General features: G+C 43.1%; 1 protein-coding gene across 3 annotated transcripts in view; it reads left to right on the top strand.

The window, feature by feature from the left end:
* The window catches only part of LOC144768293 (somatomedin-B and thrombospondin type-1 domain-containing protein-like), a 194,070-nt gene that overhangs the window by 32,569 nt on the left and 139,819 nt on the right, over positions 1-21,682 (top strand). For all 3 annotated transcript variants that reach the window (XR_013598522.1, XM_078651850.1, XM_078651851.1), the window contains exon 2: positions 9,813-10,004. Coding sequence is in view for 2 of the 3 variants with exons in the window: in XM_078651850.1 (XP_078507976.1) it covers positions 9,813-10,004 (192 nt within the window). In the remaining variant the exon portion in view is untranslated. The remainder of the gene's footprint in view (positions 1-9,812; positions 10,005-21,682) is intronic.

The following is a 21,682-nucleotide window of genomic DNA, read 5'->3' as shown; positions in this document are numbered from 1 at the left end:
CTAAAGAGCGGCATACAAAGCTCGTGCCTTTAATTACCCGAACTCTGCAAAATACATTAGCTTTATAAAAGGGACCATATGGCGTGCTAACATCAATTAATTATTTCTTCCTTAATCATGCTTTTTGGGGCTAGCCTAGTTAAAGGTTCAGCTGTCTCATCAACCATTCTTGTGTTCAACCGAAAAATGAGTGCTAAAAATACATATATACATACCCACATACTTATACACAGAGGCTTTTGTCAGCATTCTTAATCATTTGGGGGCATATGTAGGTAGGCGTTTGCGAATCGCAAACGGCCTTTTGGTATGTAGGTGCCACTTAGCAAAATAAGGAATCGCAAAAATCGCGATTCCTTATTTTGCTCAAGCATTTAAGGAATCACAATTTTGCGATTCCTTAAATGCTATGTAGGGGTGCCTTTAAAATTGCGATTTTGGCTTAAGGAATCGCAAAATACCACCTACTTCAAGTAGATGGTATTTTGCAATTTCCTGTCAAAATGCATTTTAAAAAGAAAATCAAAGTGCCATGTGGCCCACAGACATGCCCTTAGGGCATGTATGTGTGCCACATGTACTTACAGGCACATTCCAGTGGTGCAACAGGTGTCCTTTGGACACCCTGGCACCCTTGGAATTGCATTTCTCAAATAGCGATTTTCCATACAAAATCGCAATTTGAGAATGTATCCCCATTCATTCCTATGGGCCTCTTGGCTCATAGGAATGAATGGGGCACTCATTCCTTAATTGCGATTCCCAATTTGCGAATCGCAATTAAGGAATTTTAGAGATTAGCAAAAATATTGCGATTTTTTTTTTTTACCTACATTCCATTTTGCAATTCGCAAATAGCGATTCCTTAAAAATCGCTATTTGAGAATCGCAAAATGTGAATTACCTACATATGCCCCTTGGTCTGTTCAAGTATCATTCACATTGTGCTTGCAGCCAACACAGCATTTTTCATGGCTCAAAGGATCAGCCCCCTTAAGCCATTGGCTCACTTCACTGTAATTGACAGCATCTTGTACACAGACACTTCAGTTTAAATGCCAGTCTCTGCTTTCATTTGCAGTGAAGTAGCTTTGGCTTCATGGGAACTAGTGCAAGCAATGAAACTGGGCCCCAGCCTGTGTTAAAACACGGCTATAAATGAGGTGCAGTGTAACAATCCCACTCTTGCACCCTGGTGTCAGTGCACCTGCTGCACTAATGTAATTTATGGGTCGCCTGGTTCCTCATTCTACTTTTCTTATATCCTCCCTATTTCCAACCCAGTCTCCTTTCATCTCCTCTTCTTCATCCATTTAATGCTCTCTTCTCTATTCCCATCTTCAGTCTCTTTGTCCCTTTACCCCTCTTCTATCTCTTAGTGAACCTTATTTCCTTCCACCCATCTCTACTTATTTATGGTTCGTTTTTCTTCCTTGCAGTCTTGTGTTACCTGATTGCCAACTTAGCCACAGCATATTATTTGCTTCCTCCAATCCACAGGACGAGCACCATCTCTCTCGTCTCATTGCTCTGGACTGCATCACACCTGAACCATGTTTCTGTACCTTAGGAGTGCACTTAGATAGTGAGAAGTATCTGCCCCCGTTTATCATCAAGAGCACGGCCACGCTGCGCCACAACCAAATAAGCAACCTTCATTCCAACTCCTTGCAAAGACTCATCAATACCCTTGTCATGACCAAACTCAACAACTGCTGCAAACCACCCCACCTGCTCCCACTTGACTTTAGACAGTCATCAACTCCAAACAGCATGCTTCCTCAGTTAGTCCACTTCCTAACCAGGGGCGTAACAGAGTCCCCTTCAGTTAAGGGTGAAGGGGGGCGCTCAAACCTTCTGTGGCCCTCAACACTTCAGAGGGTCCTCATTCAGCCGAAAACCAATCAATACCTGTGCGATATGGGAGTTACAGGTGCCCCTCAGTACATTCTGCAGGGGAAGGGCATCATTCTGTGTTGCCCCTCTGTTCCTAACAGCAGGTAGAAGAGCTGTCTATAGCCCTCTTTACGTTCCTCGCAGTAGCACTCCATTTTATCACCCACATGATATTGCTTTAGCAATCACATCACTCCCTAAGACCCCCCCCCAGGCTGTGATCTTGAGCTCCTGTACATCTCTGCTAAAAAAAAATCTGTACATGTAAAGTGTTGACCAAAAAAACAGAATAATGGCTTTAATATTCTGATGTGTCTGCTGTCTGGGAGCATGCATTTGTCATTAAACAAGGAGTGTTAAGAATGACACAGGCCATGAAACGAAGAATTTGGCCTTCCTTTGGTTGCAAAATTCAGTATGTTCTAACTGAGTTTTGCAGTTGCCTGGGAAGCCGTGTATTTGCCTTGCAATCTGTCAGGCATGACCTGCATGCATTTGTAAGTGTTGACACAAGCGTTTCACGACATTAGATTCCTTGTTGGGTGAATAAATGTTGGGCTCTGGCCACTCTTGTTCTGTCATGATTACAAAACGTTTTTGAACATAGGAGTTTTTGAGTAATGGCAAATGGGTGTAATAGGTGAGCGTTAAATATAAATCACGACTTTTTCGAGTGTATTTTAAGTTAGAAAACTCAAGTTAACTTTTCTGTGGAACCGGATAGAAAGGATTGCTAAACAATGAAGAAAATAGCACTGTACCCATAATGAGAAGAATAAGTGCGAATGTTTTTTAAATATTGTGCTAATGCAAAACACACACCAGTGCAAGACAGTCCCAGTTCACAAAAGATAGACCCACGTGTGGTCAAGTAATACTGCCAGATAAACAGGATACATTAAATACTGCCAGATAAACAGGCTACATTATGGCTCCATCCCAGCCATAATGTAGTCATGCACCACACTAGGGCATTCAAATGAGCTACAGGGAAAAGAAAACAGAAAGCAGTCAGGAAAGTACACCACCAAGACAAAGAAAAACAAGCACTGGCAACGCCAGTAGCCCCATTGGGGGCTGCCGTCGTTTCGGCTTTCTCAGTGCTTGTTTTGTCATAGTTTTGCCACACTTTACTGTTGGGGTGTGACTGGGCTCTCCTCAATTGTAAAACACATTTTTTTAAATCAGCGGCTAAAAGCTCAACATATATTTTGATTTTAAAAATCACACAATGCACTATCAGTCTCTAGCACTGAAGGGAACTACCTTGATGTGGAGGTGCTCCTTGTGAAAAAGCAGAATGCATTGCTCATATTGAAGTTAGCCAATGGTTGAAGTGGGCGGCCGAAAAAACACAAGCATTTGCAATGCAATAGGTCTCGCCTTTGGGACCTTATATGTAGTTAGCTATGCAGCACATTAGCCTGGGTGCTGAAACATCTACTGTTCTTTAACATGGAGGGAAAGTAAGCACCAAACTGCGTGACATGCCAGGTCTGGGAACACATGGACAGGAATATTGCCTTTCAGCGGGAAATGGTATAGTCAGCTCTCTTTTTAATATAAAATCAGGGTCTTCGGTGGTCATATCACTGAAAATACAAGATTTGAAGAAAATAGTATTGTCTACGGGTGCTCATGGAAGACAATTTCTATGGATTGGAATCTAGAGAAAAGCTATAGTGATTCTGGTATTTTATTGACCTCTGCTGGTCGTTTTCTATCAAGACAGTTAAATAGAGGCACTTGAACAGAAAAAAAAGTCCCTAAGCGGAAGCAGACAAGTCCTAGGGCTAATCTCCAGAGCCCACAAAGTACATACACATAAAGTATATACTAAAGTATATACAAGAGGTCTTGAATGCTCGACCTAGTAATTGACACAATAGCAAATAAATGGATGAAATGGGTTGTCTGAAAGGCCCTATAAGTAAGAATATTACACCTAATTTTTTAATAAAATGAAAACGTCTTGGCTAACACCAGAGCTAAAAATAAAAAATGAAATGGAACATCAGTGTACACACTTATAGTTTGCATAAACTTACCGAAAACACACACATGTACACGCATACACACACACACACACACTCTCTCTCTTTCTTTGTCTCTGTCTCTTTCTCTCGAAACCTCCAAGTAAATGAAAGGAAAATATACATTGGATTGATTCACAAAGGAACGAAGAAAGAAATTATTTTAAGTTAACATCTCATGTAATACCCACCAGTCATTGCAAAGGGAATGGGGTCATTTGCAACACCTGCATCACATACATCACCAGTTGTGCCCGATCAGACCAATGATCTAGCACACAAAGCTGGGCCACATAAGAAAACAACATTCATGCATGTAATTATTTCCACTATGATGGCAAATAATTTTGTTGCATTTTCCTTCAACAACTACTTCAGACGCTGAGAGAGGATGAGCAGGTAGATGATCATTCTCTTACGCATGTCTGAGTAGCAAACTACTGCTTTCCTCCCATGTCATTACCGTCCATGTCAAAGTACTGGCTGCACCCCACATCCTGGTCACTAGACCATTCCAGAGGATGAACAGGAACACAGTTAGCATCTCACAGGCTTAACGGTCCAGGTACATGCATCAGATGTTGGCATACATCACCAGACGACTACAGAAGTACATCTCGATGCTTCAGTCTCTGTAGGACAGGCAACAAGTGGCACATCACTTATGCCATTGCCTTTTTGCCTCAAGTGCTAGGTGCCATTGATTGCACAAATGCAGCACTTCAGCCGCCTTTGCACAAGGCACACTATTAACACTTGGCACCGCTGGCACTCCATCAACATGCAAGCTGTCAGGTAGCTTCTTTGTGGCACCTCCCTTTCCCATTTCAAGACATGACCGTTTCATCTTCTGCCAGCTGACGACTCAAGTTAGCTGGTTGCCAGGGATCATGGTGTCTTACGGGTTGTAGGTCATTGCTATGAAGTCACATTGAGACTGCCTGTGCAACTGCAGCACGGCAATACACTGAATTGTACACATAACACCACCCTTGGCAAATAGATCCCATTAAACTCCCTGAATGCATGAAAGGAATGTTAAGTATTTTTAAGATGAGTGGCAACAGTAACCCTTTGACCAATGACTGTTTTGTAGGTGGTGCTGTGTATGGTCTTTCTCGCCATCTTTTCACCACCCTCAGGAGTTTTAAGATGGTTCCTTAATAAAGGTATAATAGATGCTCTGAGGCATAGCTTACACATAGACCCATACCCTGCATCACAACCTCATCCAAGTCTCCTGGTTGGGCTTGTGCCCAGATGTTAGGGTCCGCGTGTACGTGATCATTTTGTCGCTTCACTCTTCATCTGAGCTGCAAGTGCGGTTATAGCACCAGAGTGCAAAGACAGTGTTCAGTCAATGATGACAGGTGGACAATGTTGTTGTCCACACAAGACATTCTGAGACTCCTTTGATTCCCACAACATTATGCAATTTCAAAGAAGGATGTAAGAATGGACCACACATATCGGTAGCTTACACCCGTAATGTCCGACATTGAGGAATGTTGCATTTACAAATGTGATATGGACTCACATGTGAATCTGAATACTCCTGAATCCTCGAACCGATTCATAGACTCACAGTGCATACATGTACACCTATTTGCTTTAACCCCTTCTACGCTCATGACAAGGTCAGATCGTCATGGGCGTAACCTGCGCTACGCGGATGACGAGCTGACCTTGTCACGTAACGCGGGATTTTTGAAATCGCAGCACGCAGCGGGAAAACCGCTAGCGCGCATGCAGTTAAATATCCAGAATTGGTAAACTTGTGAGATAAGCAGCGGTTGTGAGATATAAGCACTGTATAACACCACTACTAATACTCTCTTCACCAAGTCGATTGTCCATCTCTCACCCCTTGCTCTGACTAGTCATTGTTGTTTTCCAAAATATATGCTGCATTTGTTTATGCGGTACAAAAGGGGGTGGTGATGGACAGAGCATCTGAATCAATCAAACACTCACACCCAGTCAAAAGATCTGGGTTTAATCCATCACCGTTCTTTAGCCCACTCTGCCACCCCAGTTCAGACATGGCTATATGCAAATCAGTCTGACCCGGTGCCTCATGGGATCAGTCCAGCCCGAACTGCCAAGCCATGTCTTCCCTGGACCGGAAACAAGCTTCCGAGGACCGGTTTCTGGCATTCCAGCCGTCTTCAGCCCGGCTTGCTTGAATCCAGTGGCAAAGTGAGCAAGGGACTCACGTCTGAGCATATCCTGCCAGACTTATGGCAGACAAAAGCGGTACAAAAGGGGGTGGTGATGGACGGAGCATCTGAATCAATCAAACACTCACACCCAGTCAAAAGATCTTGCTCACTTTGCCATTGGATTCAAGCAAGCCGGGTTGAAGACGGCTGGAATGCCAGGAACCGGTCCTCGGAAGCTTGTTTCCGGTCCAGGGAAGACATGGCTTGGCAGTTCGGGCTGGACTGTTCCCATGAGGCACAGGGTCAGACTGATTAGCATTTAGCCATGTCTGAACTGGGGTGGCAGAGTGGGCTAAAGAACGGTGATGGATGAAACCCAGATCTTTTGACTGGGTGTGAGTGTTTGATTGATTCAGATGCTCCGTCCATCACCACTCCCTTTTGTACCGCTTTTGGCCGCCATAAGTGTGGCAGGATATGCTCAGACGTGAGTCCCTTGCTCACTTTGCCACTGGATACAAGCAAGCTGGGCTGAAGACGGCTGGAATGCCAGAAACCGGTCTTCGGAAGCTTGTTTCCGGTCCAGGGAAGACATGGCTTGGCAGTTCGGGCTGGACTGTTCCCATGAGGCACAGGGTCAGATTGATTTGCATATAGCCATGTCTGAACTGGGGTGGCAGAGTGGGCTAAAGAACCGTGATGGAATAAACCCAGATCTTTTGACTGGGTGTGAGTGTTTGATTGATTCAGATGCTCCATCCATCACCACCCCCTTTTGTACCGCATTTGTTTATGCAGCAGTGGAGGATTCATTAATTCCTTTTTTTGATCCCCCAAAATAGGTAAGTAGAGAAGCAAGACGGCTCCCAATTTTGTACTGAAAGCGATATAATCGTCCTGGGAGTTCTAGACAGGTACCCTCATTAATAAGGGGAGGAGGACCTGACACCTGGCCTAAATGCATCCCTTGAAATATAGCAAGACAATACCAGGCAGTACAGGGTGGGTATTATCACCGGAATATGCAGGATAGGCTCTCTACTGGTTGGATTTCAGTCCCTGACCCTGGATGAAGGCCCAGGTCATCTTTGGAAGGTCCCCTTGTTAGTACACCAAACATCACCCTAAGCTTACCCCCACTGTCGATGAGGGAGATCAAGCATCATAGACTGCTAGAAACACAAAAACAGCAGCACGCATGTGTGCTCACATAACCAAGTAACATCATGTCCATGAAAATGCATTTTTAATGACTTCCTGGACAATATTTCCACAACTTTACCCCCCCAACTATTGGGCAAGGCTGGTTTAAATATTTGGAAACATATTTGTTAAATATTTGCTTTATACACTTGAAGAGATATTACTAGTGGAAATAGTTACAAATGTATTTGCAAACTTTCTAACCTATCTCTTCCTATATGATTAAGAAAGAAAATAGGGGCCAGATTGGAATATTATGAATGATTATGCTCTATGTTATAAAAACTCATGTTCAAAGTCCATTTCTTTGCACTTCTCATTCCCCAGAACAAGAAGAAGTAAGTGGTAATTTTCTTGGAGAAAATTGGTGACTCTATATGTGATGGCATTTCACAATCGATTCCATTTTCATGACCACTTTTGCTAAATATATACACATATGTATAATGACACCACATGACCTAAGGTCTTGAGTGTAACCCTTCAATGTTAGACAGACACATACTCACATACATGACATGATGTGATTTTGATAGTAAAGACACGGGGTAACCGGCATACAGTATGAGGTTTTGGGCCCGTGGCTACCCGACAATGGGAAACATCATTTACTACGAAGCAAATAACACGCATAACGTTTACCACGCGTCACTCACCACGCAAAGGTCTTTCCCACGCGTAAGCCTTCAACGACCGTCTTTACCACGCGAGTGGTATTCCTTCCTGTCGTCGTTCTGCAAGTACGATCTGCGTTGGCTTTGGGGGGCTGGGGGGAGGGTGGGATTAAGGGTCTGGGGGGGGGGACTGGGGGGAGGCTAGGGGGGGTTGGGGGGGGTTCCCCCCCCCCAAAAAAAAAAAACCAAGCGGATATTAATAAATAAATAAGAAGAACATTTCAAAAACGTAAAAAAAAACGCTCTACAATGCCTCAAAACGCTGAAGGAAAAGAGCACGTCATAATAGAAGTCCGTTATCAGTTTTGATAGACGTGTTTTGACGCTTGTTTCCGTGGTCGGTGGAAGAAAGGGCTGATGGTGAAAGACGTACAGGGGTAAGATATAAATCAAAACTTTGTAAATTAGGGTATTAATTAAGCGCATTATGAAAAAAATAAAAATATAATGTAAGGGAATCTGTTTATTATTGTTTAAAACATCGATCTTTTCCTTCGTACTGCATGTAGCCTATCAGTATCATTATGTAAATGTAAATGGGACGTCAGATGTTTCGTAACGTTATGATTGCGGAGTAAAAACATGCGTTGTCAAATGCTGCGTGCAAAAGACACATGCGAAGTAAAATTCGCGTGGTAAAGGCATGCGTGGAACTTGAAATCGTTGAATAATCATATATTCCCCGACAATACTTGTGTCGTGAAAATGATGGACCCTGATCTGTACACCATGGCATACAACTTCCACCTGCATCTTTAAAAGCATATCCTTAACCCACCTCCTTTCATCCTTCCACTTTTACTTGATGTCCCTAAGGTGCGTACCTCCAGCCCCAAAACACTCGCCCTTTCATTGACATCATGCCACTTGGCTTCCTCCTCCACTCCATTGACAGTGTGCAGGTGAAGACCATGTACTTCACCAAAGACACTGAGGTGAGCCTTCTAGTTCACCAATGTCTCCTCCTCAGTGAAGTTCTTCTTCCTCTTCTCTGGGATATGCTGTAAGTTACTGGATCTGGTAGGTCTCCTTCTCCAAATGACCTACAGCACAAGGGGAAGAAGGTGCAGCTTTGGGTCGGGTATAGAAATGTTATGGACATTACGGTCTTCAATGAAGGCATATGTATACTCGGGCTCATTGAATATCTACATGCAGGAGACCTACGCCTACTACTTTAATTAAAGATACAAATGCATTTTTTTTAATTCTTCCTGCTACTTTTTCTAGAAAGTAAATGCCCGTTAGTGAATCTGACTAAAGATCTTTAGGGTATTTTGATCATAAGACCATGATTTCAGTTTTTGATCTATATGTATTTTCCCCAAATTTAAACAGCAGACAGGTCATGAAAATGTCTTTGCTGATTGGACAGTCTCAAAATGATTTCGTCTTGGGGCTTACCAACAGCTGAGTGCCGCCCCATACATACAAAAGTCAACAATGTGGGTTTCATTACAGGTGGCTGTGAGTTTTTCCTCATCCCAGATTTACTGTTAGTGGGGGTCCTCGTAATCTTGGTGGGGGGAAGATTAATTAAAAATATTGGGTGATTCAACACTGATTCTGGAATGTTTCCACTAGTTGAAATCTTTGTGTGAGACACCACAATTTATAATTCTGATGGTCCCACTAACTTTTGGTAAAATCCCAATTGGACGGAAGAGGGGAATGATTTGTCTCTTTTTTCCCTTTCCGTCTCTCTTAGCCTTGGATAAAGTTTAATGATGACAATTGATGCCTTCCCACAAAAATTAAAGCAGGTGGACACCTTCTGCAACCACTGGCGCAGATTAAGCATTGCGTGTAGGATAGTTACTGACTGTATACGCCTCTTTTTCCAGGTCTTCCATGCAGTGTGTCTGAGTGGAGCAGCTGGAGTGGTTGCTCAAAGCCATGTAAATCAACATACCGCATGCGCAGTCGACACATCACTCAGAGACCCACCGGAAGTGAACGGTGCCCTCCTTTGGTGGAGAAAGCTGGCTGCCTAGAATACTGGAACGAGCAAGGGATTGAGTGCAGCCAAGAGATTGGTAAATACATTTTAACCACTATTTTATACATTTGATTCACTTATATTGCAAGTCAGCTAATTCAAAATATAAATAGTCATTTTAGGCAGTCATCCAGCATTTGTTTTTTTTCTTCCAGGGGTACGTATGTAGCAGGTGGGTCTAACCATTTCCACATTACCAAATAGGTAAAGTAGGCACCGGCCTATGGGCCCTAATCCTTTTAATGGGCCCTGCAACAAAGGATCTAAATAATATTGATTTGATCTTGAAAGAAAATGACAATCAAGCTTTCTTAAATATTGTTTCCAAAAGAGAAAAAAATGAATCCACTCAAAGAAACGAAAACTTTAAATTAAAGACTCTATAGAGAAAACACAGTATTAATGTAATGTACCCATTAACAACTTAAAGTACATAAACCAGAGACATCAGATCTACATACGTTTGTGTCCTAAAAGCTCATCTTCTGGCAGTTGTCAGTTTGGTGCATTGGGTATTAGATCATTTGCGAGGGGAGCTCTAAAATTTTGACTGCCTAGGGTCCTCCACATGGTTTAATCCGGCACTGTTCTGAATATAATTTCCCTCAATTATAGATTTCACATTGAATGATTTTCTGCACTTTCAGGCTTCTAACCTCTCATATTTCTGCCTATTTGGAAATCACAAAACTTGTTTCAAATGAGTTAATGTCTGACTCTTCCACAATAGGAAATGACCATAATATTACCTCGGAATACCTGTAAATGTGAATATTTATCGGTGTTCGCTAACTTCCAGGGTCAAACTGAACTATAGGGCAATCAGGCAGTGCCCGATGGACAGATCTGACTGATCAGTGTGTAAGTAGTTTTTTATTGCAGTTTTAGGGCCTGTTTTATGGCAAAGTGGGCCGGTTTTCACTGTTATTTTCCCTCGTTTTACCACAGATATTGCCTACAGTAAATACAAATGCATGCAGTCTTCTTCTACACCTTGCAAAATACTCATCCAGCACGTCTTTACAAGTTCAAAACTGGCCGAATTTGGAACTATGTTCCACTTTTTTAGCTATCTGATTTGCTAATGGGGGCCACCGTTATATTATTTGTCCTGGTGCAATCCCGCTTACTCCTAGATCATTGTCACTTAATAATGCCAGCTCCATATCTACTGGAGTAAATTTACTTATAGGCAAAACACCCTTTAAGTAAAGTAATTTTAGAAGTGCAAAACTGAAATCTCGGAATTGTGCTAATACAAAATTAAATTTGCAATATATCAACCTTACGTGCTCAAGTAGCTTTAAGATTCGGGCCCTGTGTTCCTCTAGATGATAAAAAGAGACGTGCGAAATCTTTTCTGAATATGTTTAATTGAATGCATGTATGCGGAGCATAGCGGAAAAACACGAACTAAATGCCTGTTTTACCACGGCTGGTCTAAACCCTAATGGAAATGATAGATTATAGATACACTGGCAGAGGGGCAGCAGCTAAACGAATGGAGAGAGAATCAGGCTTGGGACACGCAGCGGGCTGCAGGGAAGGAGTGAGCTGGGGATAAACTGGCGAGGCTCCCTAACTCAGTGCCAGACAGAAACTGGCCAAGAGTATAGCAAATAGAACATTGCTTAATTTGAGACTGTGGTTTACGGTTCTTGGCACCGGCGCTTGTCAACACCAGTACTTATAACAGTCCACCACATGATGGCATCTTTTGTCTAATTTTGAAATGTGCACAACAACAATTGTTTAATAATTTAATATATATTAAACATGACTAATACCTGCTATTCAAGACATTCATCTAGCTTTGGGCAGCATGGAATAGTTTGATATGTCACTTGAATGAGTGTGAGGTTAGTAGTTGTTTTCGTACTCTCACTGGCATCGCCAGCAGGGGAAGTGGCTGGTGCAAGCTGCAGTGGCCACCTGACGGGGGGCCCGGCACTTTTTTTTTCTTTTTTTTAATAATTTAATCACTGCAACAGAAATACATTAAGCATGGATAGGCAATATCCATGCTTGAAGTGAACACATCCCATAAAGGCATACATGCCAACATTTCAGGAGAGCAAAGTGGGAGATTTAAAAAAAATAAATCGGGAGAATGGGACTTTGAATCGGGTTAACGGCATGTATGGACTTTGGAAGTGTGCTGCTGTAGGATCGGACATTCGAAACGTAAATGCACGTTTTTTTCTTACCTTTCAGAAGCATGGAGTATAAGGCAGTCAGAGAGGGTGATGCAAGTGTTGGGCACTGGCCTGGTTGTTGGCAGTGCATGCACCCCCCACCCCCCTGTGGCAGGTCTTTAAAAGACGATTCCCTTGTTAATGACGCTTTGTTGGTTTTTCACCCCTTCGAGAGCCCCTGCATCGCCACTATTTGTTGGAAGAATTAGCACTTTACACAATACCAAGCCCTGTCAGCTGAAACCCACGAGGAATCGGGTTTTTGCTTGTAGTAATCGGGAGGCGGGAGACTAGCCTTCAAATCGGTAGTCTCACGCCTGAATCGGGAGGGTTGGCATGTCTGCATAAAGGCAGTGCAAAGATTGGTGGCCAGGGAAATGAGAGAACATGTGATTGACTGGGGTATGGGCAGGATAGTGTCCCTATCAGAGACTAGCAACTATCGTTTGATTATCACCACACCTACGTGCAGCCAGCCAGCCAGGAATACAGGAAGAGGTCTTTGAAAGTACTTTTACCCAAATCCGGAATAAAAAAATACACAATAAATGGCGAGCTCTCAAGCTGCAGAGTCAGGCTCTGCTGATAAGCTTGTGTTAGAAATCGGGTTTTTTGTTGGCCGAGGTTTACACCCTGTCCAGTGAGGAACCCTAATTCCAGTCAGGGTAAGTCACAACATATCGAAATTATCCTGTGCTCACCCTTTGGTAACTTGACACAGAGCAGTCAGCCTTAATAGTAAATTTGTAAAGTATTTGTGTGACTCTTCAAACAGTAAAACTGTGAAAACACCACAAAAAGACTCCACACCAGGTTAGAAAATAGAACAAAATTTTATAAATAAAACTAGACCAAATAGACAAAAATCTAATGAGTAGAAGTCGAGTAATGAATTTTTAAAGAGTAAATGTGAAAATAGCTGTGAGAAGCATTAAGCACCTATTTGGGACATCCGGTCGCACTGAACCGGGACAAAGTCAAAGTTGAGGACAACCACAATGGAGAGCGGGCTGGATACAGGGACCCTGCAAGGCCCGCTGAACAAAAGTACCTTGATCCTGGTCACAACAATGAAGTTTCAGGGTGCAGTCAAGCGATGCGTCAGTGTTGATCCCACTTTCGAGGTAATGTTTCGAGTTTCTCCATGCAACCATGGCGATGTGCCAGTTCCAAAGATGATGTGCCGCTTCAAAATGCAATGGTTCCGAAGCCGATGCACTGGGTTTCTTCACACAGTTGAGGAGCTATATCAATCGTCTCTCTTCAGTGGCGGTGATGTGGTGGTTCTGATCTGGCAGTTCCAATGGAGATGCGCTGGTTTCAAATGTGATGCGCGAGTCCTGCACCCGCAATGGCTACGATGCATAGATTCTGCTCTCTCTGCAAAGGATGCCCTTGGTGCTGTAGCAGCACACCTCTGGCCCACTTCCAATTGTCCTAGGTGTGAGGACAGGGTGAGTTGAAGTCTTTTGTGTCCCTGAGACTTCAGATCAGGAGACTAGCTAACTAACCCTTGGAATCACTCTGGTTTCTGGGGACAAGAGAGGGAGATCCAGTCTTCTCACCCAGGGGAAGAGGCAGCAGCTCAGCACAGCAGAAAGCAGTTCTTCCAGAGCAGCATCCCATCAGAGTAGCAGTGCTTCAGCCAGCAGTCCTCCTTCTTGGCAGGGTATCCTCAGGTCTAGAAGTGTATTTGCTTGGTGGGGTAGAGACCCATTACTTATAGCCAGTTGTACCTTTGAAGTTGGAATGACTTCAAGGGAGGGTCTTTGAAGTGCATGAAGGTCCTCCCTTCGTGTCTGGCTCTAGACTCACTACAGGGGGGGTATACATCCATTTGTGTGTGGACAGACCACAGCCTATTCAGGTAAAAGTGTGAGGCTATGCCCAGCTCCTCCCTCTCATCTTCCCAGGAAGATCCATCAAGTCACACCTAAGTTACCTTTGTGTGTGGCTGTCTAGAGGTAATACACAAAGTCCAGCTGTCACCCACCCCAGGCTGATCAGAGACTGGCTGCAGGCACAAAACGTGCTAAGAGCAGGAAAATGCCAACTTTCTAAAAATGGGGTACAAAAGGGGGTGGTGAAGGAGTTCATTAGCTAAAAAAAAACCTTTTGTACAACTTTCTAAAAATGGCATTTTCAAAGTTGTAATGATAAAATCGACTTTATCATTAAAGATGATTTAATATTAGAAATCCATAGGTATAAAACATGATAGAGCGACTTCCCCTCAATCAGGAATTACAACTAATTAAGAGTAATAAGGAACCCCCAAATGTTATCATATGAGAGGGGTTAGGCCTGACAGTAGTCAAAAACAAATTTGAATGTTTTTCACTACCAGGATATGCAAAACATAAAAGTATGTGGCCTACCATTTGATTACACAGCTCTCTGCCCTATGGGCTACCTAGGCCTGCCTTAGTGGTGACTTATATGTAATCAAAGGGGAACTTAAGGTTTTGCAAGTGGTTTTAAATGAAAAGTTGGCATAGCAGGGTAAACTGCACGCACAGGCTCTGCAGTGGGTGGCCTGAGACATATTTAAAGGGCTACATACGTGGGTGGCACAATCAGTGCTGCAAGCCCACTAGTAACATTTAATTTACAGGCCCTGGGCACATGTAGTGCACTGTACTAGGGACTTATAGGTATATCATGTATGCCAATTGTGGATAAGCCAGTGCTGCCACATTTTAGGGAGGGAGCACAAGCACTTTAGCACTAGTTAGAAGTGATAAAGCGCACAGAGACCTTAAGCCAACAAAAAAGAATACAGCAAAAAGGAGAGGAGGAAGGCAAAGAGTTTGCGGTGTCCCTTCAGAGAAGGCTATTTTCCAACACTTTGGAACAGCGTCCTCTTTGAAAACAAGTACAGTGAAGGCAGAAGGTGATTAGATGTAGACTGGAGCCTCAGTCTTCTCTCAGAGTATCCAAGTCAGCCTAATTTCTGGAGTAAAATTCCCCAAAAATACCTACAGCATTTATCATTTTAGTATTTTAAAATATATACCTAAAAATAAGAAAATGTGTTCCACTATTTTTAATGGACAAAATTAACTTATCATACTTTGCACTTTATTCTACGTAACGGTTGTGTGTCTGATTGTTGGTGTCAGACATATCTTTTGACGTGAATATCATGTCCTAAGTATTGTTTCCAAAAACATTGTCCCCTTGGGTGTTTATTTTCTAATATTAATGCTAATGGGCGATGTAATCATGTCAAAGATATTCTGAAACAGATATTCTGGTGTCATACTACTTAATTTCCTAAGTGTGTGACGACCAGGGCTTAATTCAAGATGGTAGTCTCCTTTTTTGAGACTGGCACTTATTTTTATTCATCAAACATTTACGGAGAGCAAAAGAGAGAATAACATGCAATGGGGAAAGAAGAACGAAGAGAAAGATGAGAAACCATCACAAAGGAAGGAAAAAAGAATCTGCAGCAAGAGTAAGACAAAGGGGCAGGAAGTGTCTGGCGGTGGATTAAAGAGGCGCTGAAAAAGCTGTTTTTGTGCTTGGCGCGTGCAGGCTTCTAAGCAGAGTTTAGGGCACCAACACTCCTTAGCTGGTTTATATCATCCCTTTAATGCAAGCTTCAAGCCTCACATTCTTCCCACTGAGTCACAAAGTAACATCTTTGAACATCCTTTCCCACACCCTCATGTACAAGCCCTCTCTGTGCATCTCTAAATTTGACACAATTCACATCGCTTTCTAAACATCCTCACCTCGTGGAATATTTGTAATGAAAAGTCATCAATTAGTGGCATAGCTACCAGTTGTGCAGCAAGTGAAGTAGCACTGGGACCCAGGCATGTGAGGGGCCCACTGAGCTCCAATTATAGCTGTGTTTTACTACTCAACCAGGGCCTGGGAGTTCCATTGTTCCCCCATGCATTAGGGTCCATGGCACTTGTGCTATACCACTGCCATCCCCCTAGGCCTCCTGCACCTCCTTCAACATCTTTAGTGTATTCCATGTCTCCATCTGCAAGCCCTCAATCATGCAGTCATCACGCCTATCTTAAATGGAATCACCGCAAGCCCAGTATAAAGCTAATAACCTTCAATTATAAACCCATCTCGGGCATACCTTGTGCGACAAAGGCACTTGAAACTGTTTTTTTTTGTCAGGCCTCACACTTCTCAGGTACAGAGGAGGACTTTGTGGCTGCAATGATCCTAGTAGACCTGTCAGATATTTTTTAAACAGTTGAAGAGCAGGTGCTAATTGAAAGACTGCTATTCTTACAAAACCGCACACATCAAGTCAAATTGAGCACATTCTTTTTTAAAGTAGCCAACAACAAATGCTGAACTCTTCAGGTCTGTCACTCACACTATTTAAGGTTTACATGGCCTCTCAGGTCAAACATGGCAACCTTCCCAATTTCTCCCACTTCATTTTGAAGATTGAACATAGGATGTTAGACAATTGGCTCCCGTTAACCCGATATACTCAACCTTCTCCTTGTAAGTCTTGCTCCATTCCCTCTCATTGGACCGGAGGAACTAAGCACACCCCAACGCCTGTGGAAAAGCATATAACTTTGAAGAGCAATTTGTCTGATATCTTTACCCTTGACCCAAAATTAGTGTGATTCAGAAAAGGGGGTGGTGATGAACAGAGTGTCTGAATTAAGCAGACCACTCTTACCCAGTCCAAAGATCAGGGCTTGATCCATCACCGTTATTTAGCTCACTGCCCCATCCCAGCTCAGAACCTGGCTATATGCAAATTAGTCTGTCCCTGGCCCAGTGCATCATGGGAACAGGGCAGACCAAACTACCAAGCCAATTCTTCACCAGAAAGGAGACAAGCTTCCGGGGACCAGTTTCTGCCATTTCAGGCGTCGTCGGCCCGGCTTGCTTGAATCCTGATGGAGCAGTGAGCAAGGGACTCATGTCTGAGTATACCCTTCCACGCTTATGGTGGACAAAATGATTCAGAAAAGGGGGTGGTGATGAACAGAGTGTCTGAATTAAGCAGACCACTCTTACCCAGTAAAAGATCAGGGCTTGATCCATCACCGTTATTTAGCTCACTGCCCCATCCCAGCTCAGAACCTGGCTATATGCAAATTAGTCTGTCCCTGGCCCAGTGCATCATGGGAACAGGGCAGACCAAACTACCAAGCCAATTCTTCACCAGAAAGGAGACAAGCTTCCGGGGACCGGTTTCTGCCATTTCAGGCGTCGTCGGCCCGGCTTGCTTGAATCCTGATGGAGCAGTGAGCAAGGGACTCATGTCTGAGTATACCCTTCCACGCTTATGGTGGACAAAATGATTCAGAAAAGGGGGTGGTGATGAACAGAGTGTCTGAATTAAGCAGACCACTCTTACCCAGTCCAAAGATCAGGGCTTGATCCATCACCGTTATTTAGCTCACTGCCCCATCCCAGCTCAGAACCTGGCTATATGCAAATTAGTCTGTCCCTGGCCCAGTGCATCATGGGAACAGGGCAGACCAAACTACCAAGCCAATTCTTCACCAGAAAGGAGACAAGCTTGTAATGCCAGAAACCGGTCCCCGGTCCCCGGAAGCTTGTTTCCTTTCCAGTAAAGAATTGGCTTGCTAGTTTGGTCTGCTCTGTTCCCATGATGCACTGGGCCAGGGACAGACTAATTTGCATGTAGCCAGGTTCTGAACTGGGATGGTGCAGTGAGCTAAAAAACGGTGATGGATCAAGCCCTGATCTTTTGACTGGGTAGGAGTATTCTGCTTAATTCAGATACTCTGTCCATCACCACCCCCCTTTTTGAATCATTTTGGCCACCACAAGTGTGGAAGGGTATGCTCAGATGTGAGTCCCTTGCTCACTGCACCATCAGGATTCAAGCAAGCCGGGCCGAAGACGGCTGTAATGCCAGAAACCGGTCCCCGGAAGCTTGTTTCCTTTCCAGTAAAGAATTGGCTTGGTAGTTTGGTCTGCTCTGTTCCCATGATGCACTGGGCCAGGGACAGACTAATTTGCATGTAGCCAGGTTCTGAACTGGGATGGTGCAGTGAGCTAAAAAACGGTGATGGATCAAGCCCTGTCTTTTGACTGGGTAGGAGTATTCTGCTTAATTCAGATACTCTGTCCATCACCACCCCCCTTTTTGAATCATTTTGGCCACCACAAGTGTGGAAGGGTATGCTCAGATGTGAGTCCCTTGCTCACTGCACCATCAGGATTCAAGCAAGCCGGGCCGAAGACGGCTGTAATGCCAGAAACCGGTCCCCGGAAGCTTGTTTCCTTTCCAGTAAAGAATTGGCTTGGTAGTTTGGTCTGCTCTGTTCCCATGATGCACTGGGTCAGGGACAAACTAATTTGCATGTAGCCAGGTTCTGAACTGGGATGGTGCAGTGAGCTAAAAAACGGTGATGGATCAAGCCCTGATCTTTTGACTGGGTAGGAGTATTCTGCTTAATTCAGATACTCTGTCCATCACCACCCCCCTTTTTGAACCAAAATTAGTGTGGTCAACATAATAGCTTTCTACCATCTACACAAAGTGTTTGCCCCTTATATCCAATCAGAAGATCTAGTTTCCCCTCTTCATGACCCTACTGTTTACATACATGAGTTACAATGTTCTATCTTTTCCTCCTGCCTATGGAGTGACTTTGCACTAGACCTGAGATTAGAAAATTACGGTCTCAGATTCAGGGCGTTATAGACCCACCTCTTCACCATGTCATTTTGATAATCATATCTTCTTCACAATAAACTGTTCCAAGTGAATTCCAAGTCTTACCCGGAGATAGGCTTTGCTTTCTCACACATCCTCTCAGGACTGCCATGGCATTGAGAAGATCAAAAAAGTGATGAGTGTGATTTTGCCTGATGGTGTCTTCGTGCTACACTGTATTTGAACTTGTGTTCCAATGCATTTGTTTGTCGTGAATGCAATAGAAAGATTTCTAAAAAAAATTGATGAGTGGAATGCCTGAATTAATTTCAGCCACTAGTAACTTTTGGGGCCACATCCCATTCCATCCTTTTTTCCCCCATGGTGCTGCCTCAGACAGGATCCAGCGATATGCAAGTCAGCCGTGAACCGAGCAACTCCAATAGGAAAAGTGGAACTTGAACTGCTAGGTCAATCTCATTCTGAACATGAGCACAAGTACCGTTGTATATTTAAGAGTTTCCCACGTGGCAAATATGAATGAACACAAGCACCTCTAGATCACTTTTGGAATCTTAGTGCCTCATCAGTTAAGTGCACCTTATGCAGTTTTGGCACAGTGAGTGAGGGACATCCCACTGGGCACACCCATCGTACTTAGGGTATATCACTGATGATTACTTGGGCCATATTTTAATCCACAGTTTTTTTGTCAACTGTGCATCTCAGACATAATACCCTCTTAAACGTAGCATACCCAAAATATTTGTCAGGCCATTGTATAGTGGTTAGAAATGGCTTATACAAACAGCATGCAAATTAAAATAACTAATATAAAATAACTATAAGTGCCTATGAACATTCACTAAAAGACTGCCTACCGATAGCTAACAGTATGTAGGACACAGGCAGGGAGGTACTGACATGCACGCAGAAGCTAAAGCACAATGAACCACTGAAAACATTCACAAGGCCTGCTTGAGGTTCATAGGACATAAACCTGTCTAGAGTCTAACCCACAACCTATGGAAAAGAGTTTGTTTAACAAGGACAAGAAGACACCAACAGTGAGTGGTCCACACACATGTACACACACGTGCGTACACACCTATGTGTATGCACATGTACACATACACGCTTACATACACACACACTTGTACGGGGACACGTACACATGTACGTCAAACACTGGAATAGCGTATTGCCTGTGGGCTCCTGAACGCGGGTGATGCCATAGGACAGTGCTACGCAGAGCACTGTTAAAATCGAACTCAGTGACTTCCCAAATTTTCAAAGAAAGTCTCGGTACTACGTGGTGAGTTTTTCATTTCTAAATTTATTCAGGCTCTGTGCAGTACTCGTCAACGTGTTTCGCCGTGTACCACGCTGACCGTTACTCACGGTGTGCATTATATACAAACAAACCTGTGCTGACACTTGCATGACATAAACAAAGGACATAATGCCTAATATTGCGCCATTTTGGAATGACCACCTTCTCCATTAACAAATCCTCTTTAATACAGTACACCAAACTGCCTTTTGGAATTTCCCGGTTACAAAGTCTAGTTGCTTGCATAAGAATTATGAACTGGCCATTCAGGTATTGAAAGCTCATAATCAAATTCTCACAGTTGTAATACATGCTTGAATTCGGGATAGCAACTGCTGCATGCTGTATAGTTTTTCCGCTATCTCTAAGACCTTTAGTTAAACAAAAGATATTTATGTAAACACAAAATATCAGCTAAATCATGCCCAACTGGGCTGAATGTAACTATGCAAATGGGCTTCCCCACATCACTGAACTGTCCTTAGTGGCGAGTTGCTTCCCAATTGCCTATTAATTTGAAATTAACTATGGCATAATATATTTACATCCAAAAAATACCAACTGTGTCCTACCAGTTTTATATGTGAAGTGGAAATTGATGGTATTTTCATTAATGACTTTAGCAAATGTTTGTTTTGAACAATCATCCCCTTCCCATAGTACAGACAAGCCATTAATGTATCTGACCCATAATAGGATTTTTTTCATCTATTCACTGATCTCTGGACCATTGAGTACATGCTCCTCCCACCAGCCCACATGCACATTTGCATAGCTGGGGGCGAATCAGGTACCCATTGCTGTTCCCCGTAGTTGTTTGAAGAGTTTGCCATTGAAGAGAAAGATCTTCTTGGCGAGGCACCACTCAATCATCTTGGGAAGCATGTTGTTATGTGCATATCATTTTTGTGATCTAGCCCTCGGGAAGTGTTGGACTGCCTTAAGGCTATCCTAATGCCTTATGCTGGTGTAAAAAGTGGAAACATCTAAGCTCATCATTGACATTCTATCCTCCCATGGTACATCAAAAATGATCTTTAAAAATTCAGTAGTGTCTTTTATTTTATGTATGAAGGGAGATTGCATACCAGGAGTGGCAAAACGTGTTCTATGTAGATGGAAGTATTCTCAAAAAGACTCTCTGTTGCAGCTATAATGGGTTTTCCTGGTGGTTTTACTGAATCTTTATGTACCTTTGGGATAAGGGAAAATAATGGCAAAATAGGTTCATCAGTCCTCAAAAAACTGTATTCATCCCAGTTTAATATTTCAGCATCTCTCAATTCCATCAATTGACTGAAAAAGTATTTGACCTTCGTGTACTCTCTCCTTGAAATTATTGTGTAATGCTGTGGATCATTAAGCTGCAAGATGGCTTATTCCATTTACATATCTTTTTTCCATAGTACAGTATTACCATCCTTATCTGAGACTTGTACAACACAATCATCTTTTGCTTCCCATTTCTGTATAACCCGTTTAAATTTTACATTTTGATTTACAAAATGTCTCCTTCTATGTCTAAACACAGTTTGCATTCTTCTTAATTCAGCAATCAA

Source organism: Lissotriton helveticus, chromosome 7 (genome assembly GCF_964261635.1).
Source record: "Lissotriton helveticus chromosome 7, aLisHel1.1, whole genome shotgun sequence".
Classification (NCBI taxonomy): Eukaryota; Metazoa; Chordata; class Amphibia; order Caudata; family Salamandridae; genus Lissotriton; species Lissotriton helveticus.
The sequence above is the reverse complement of the archived record's forward strand: the minus strand, read 5'-3'. Positions and strand labels throughout refer to the sequence as shown.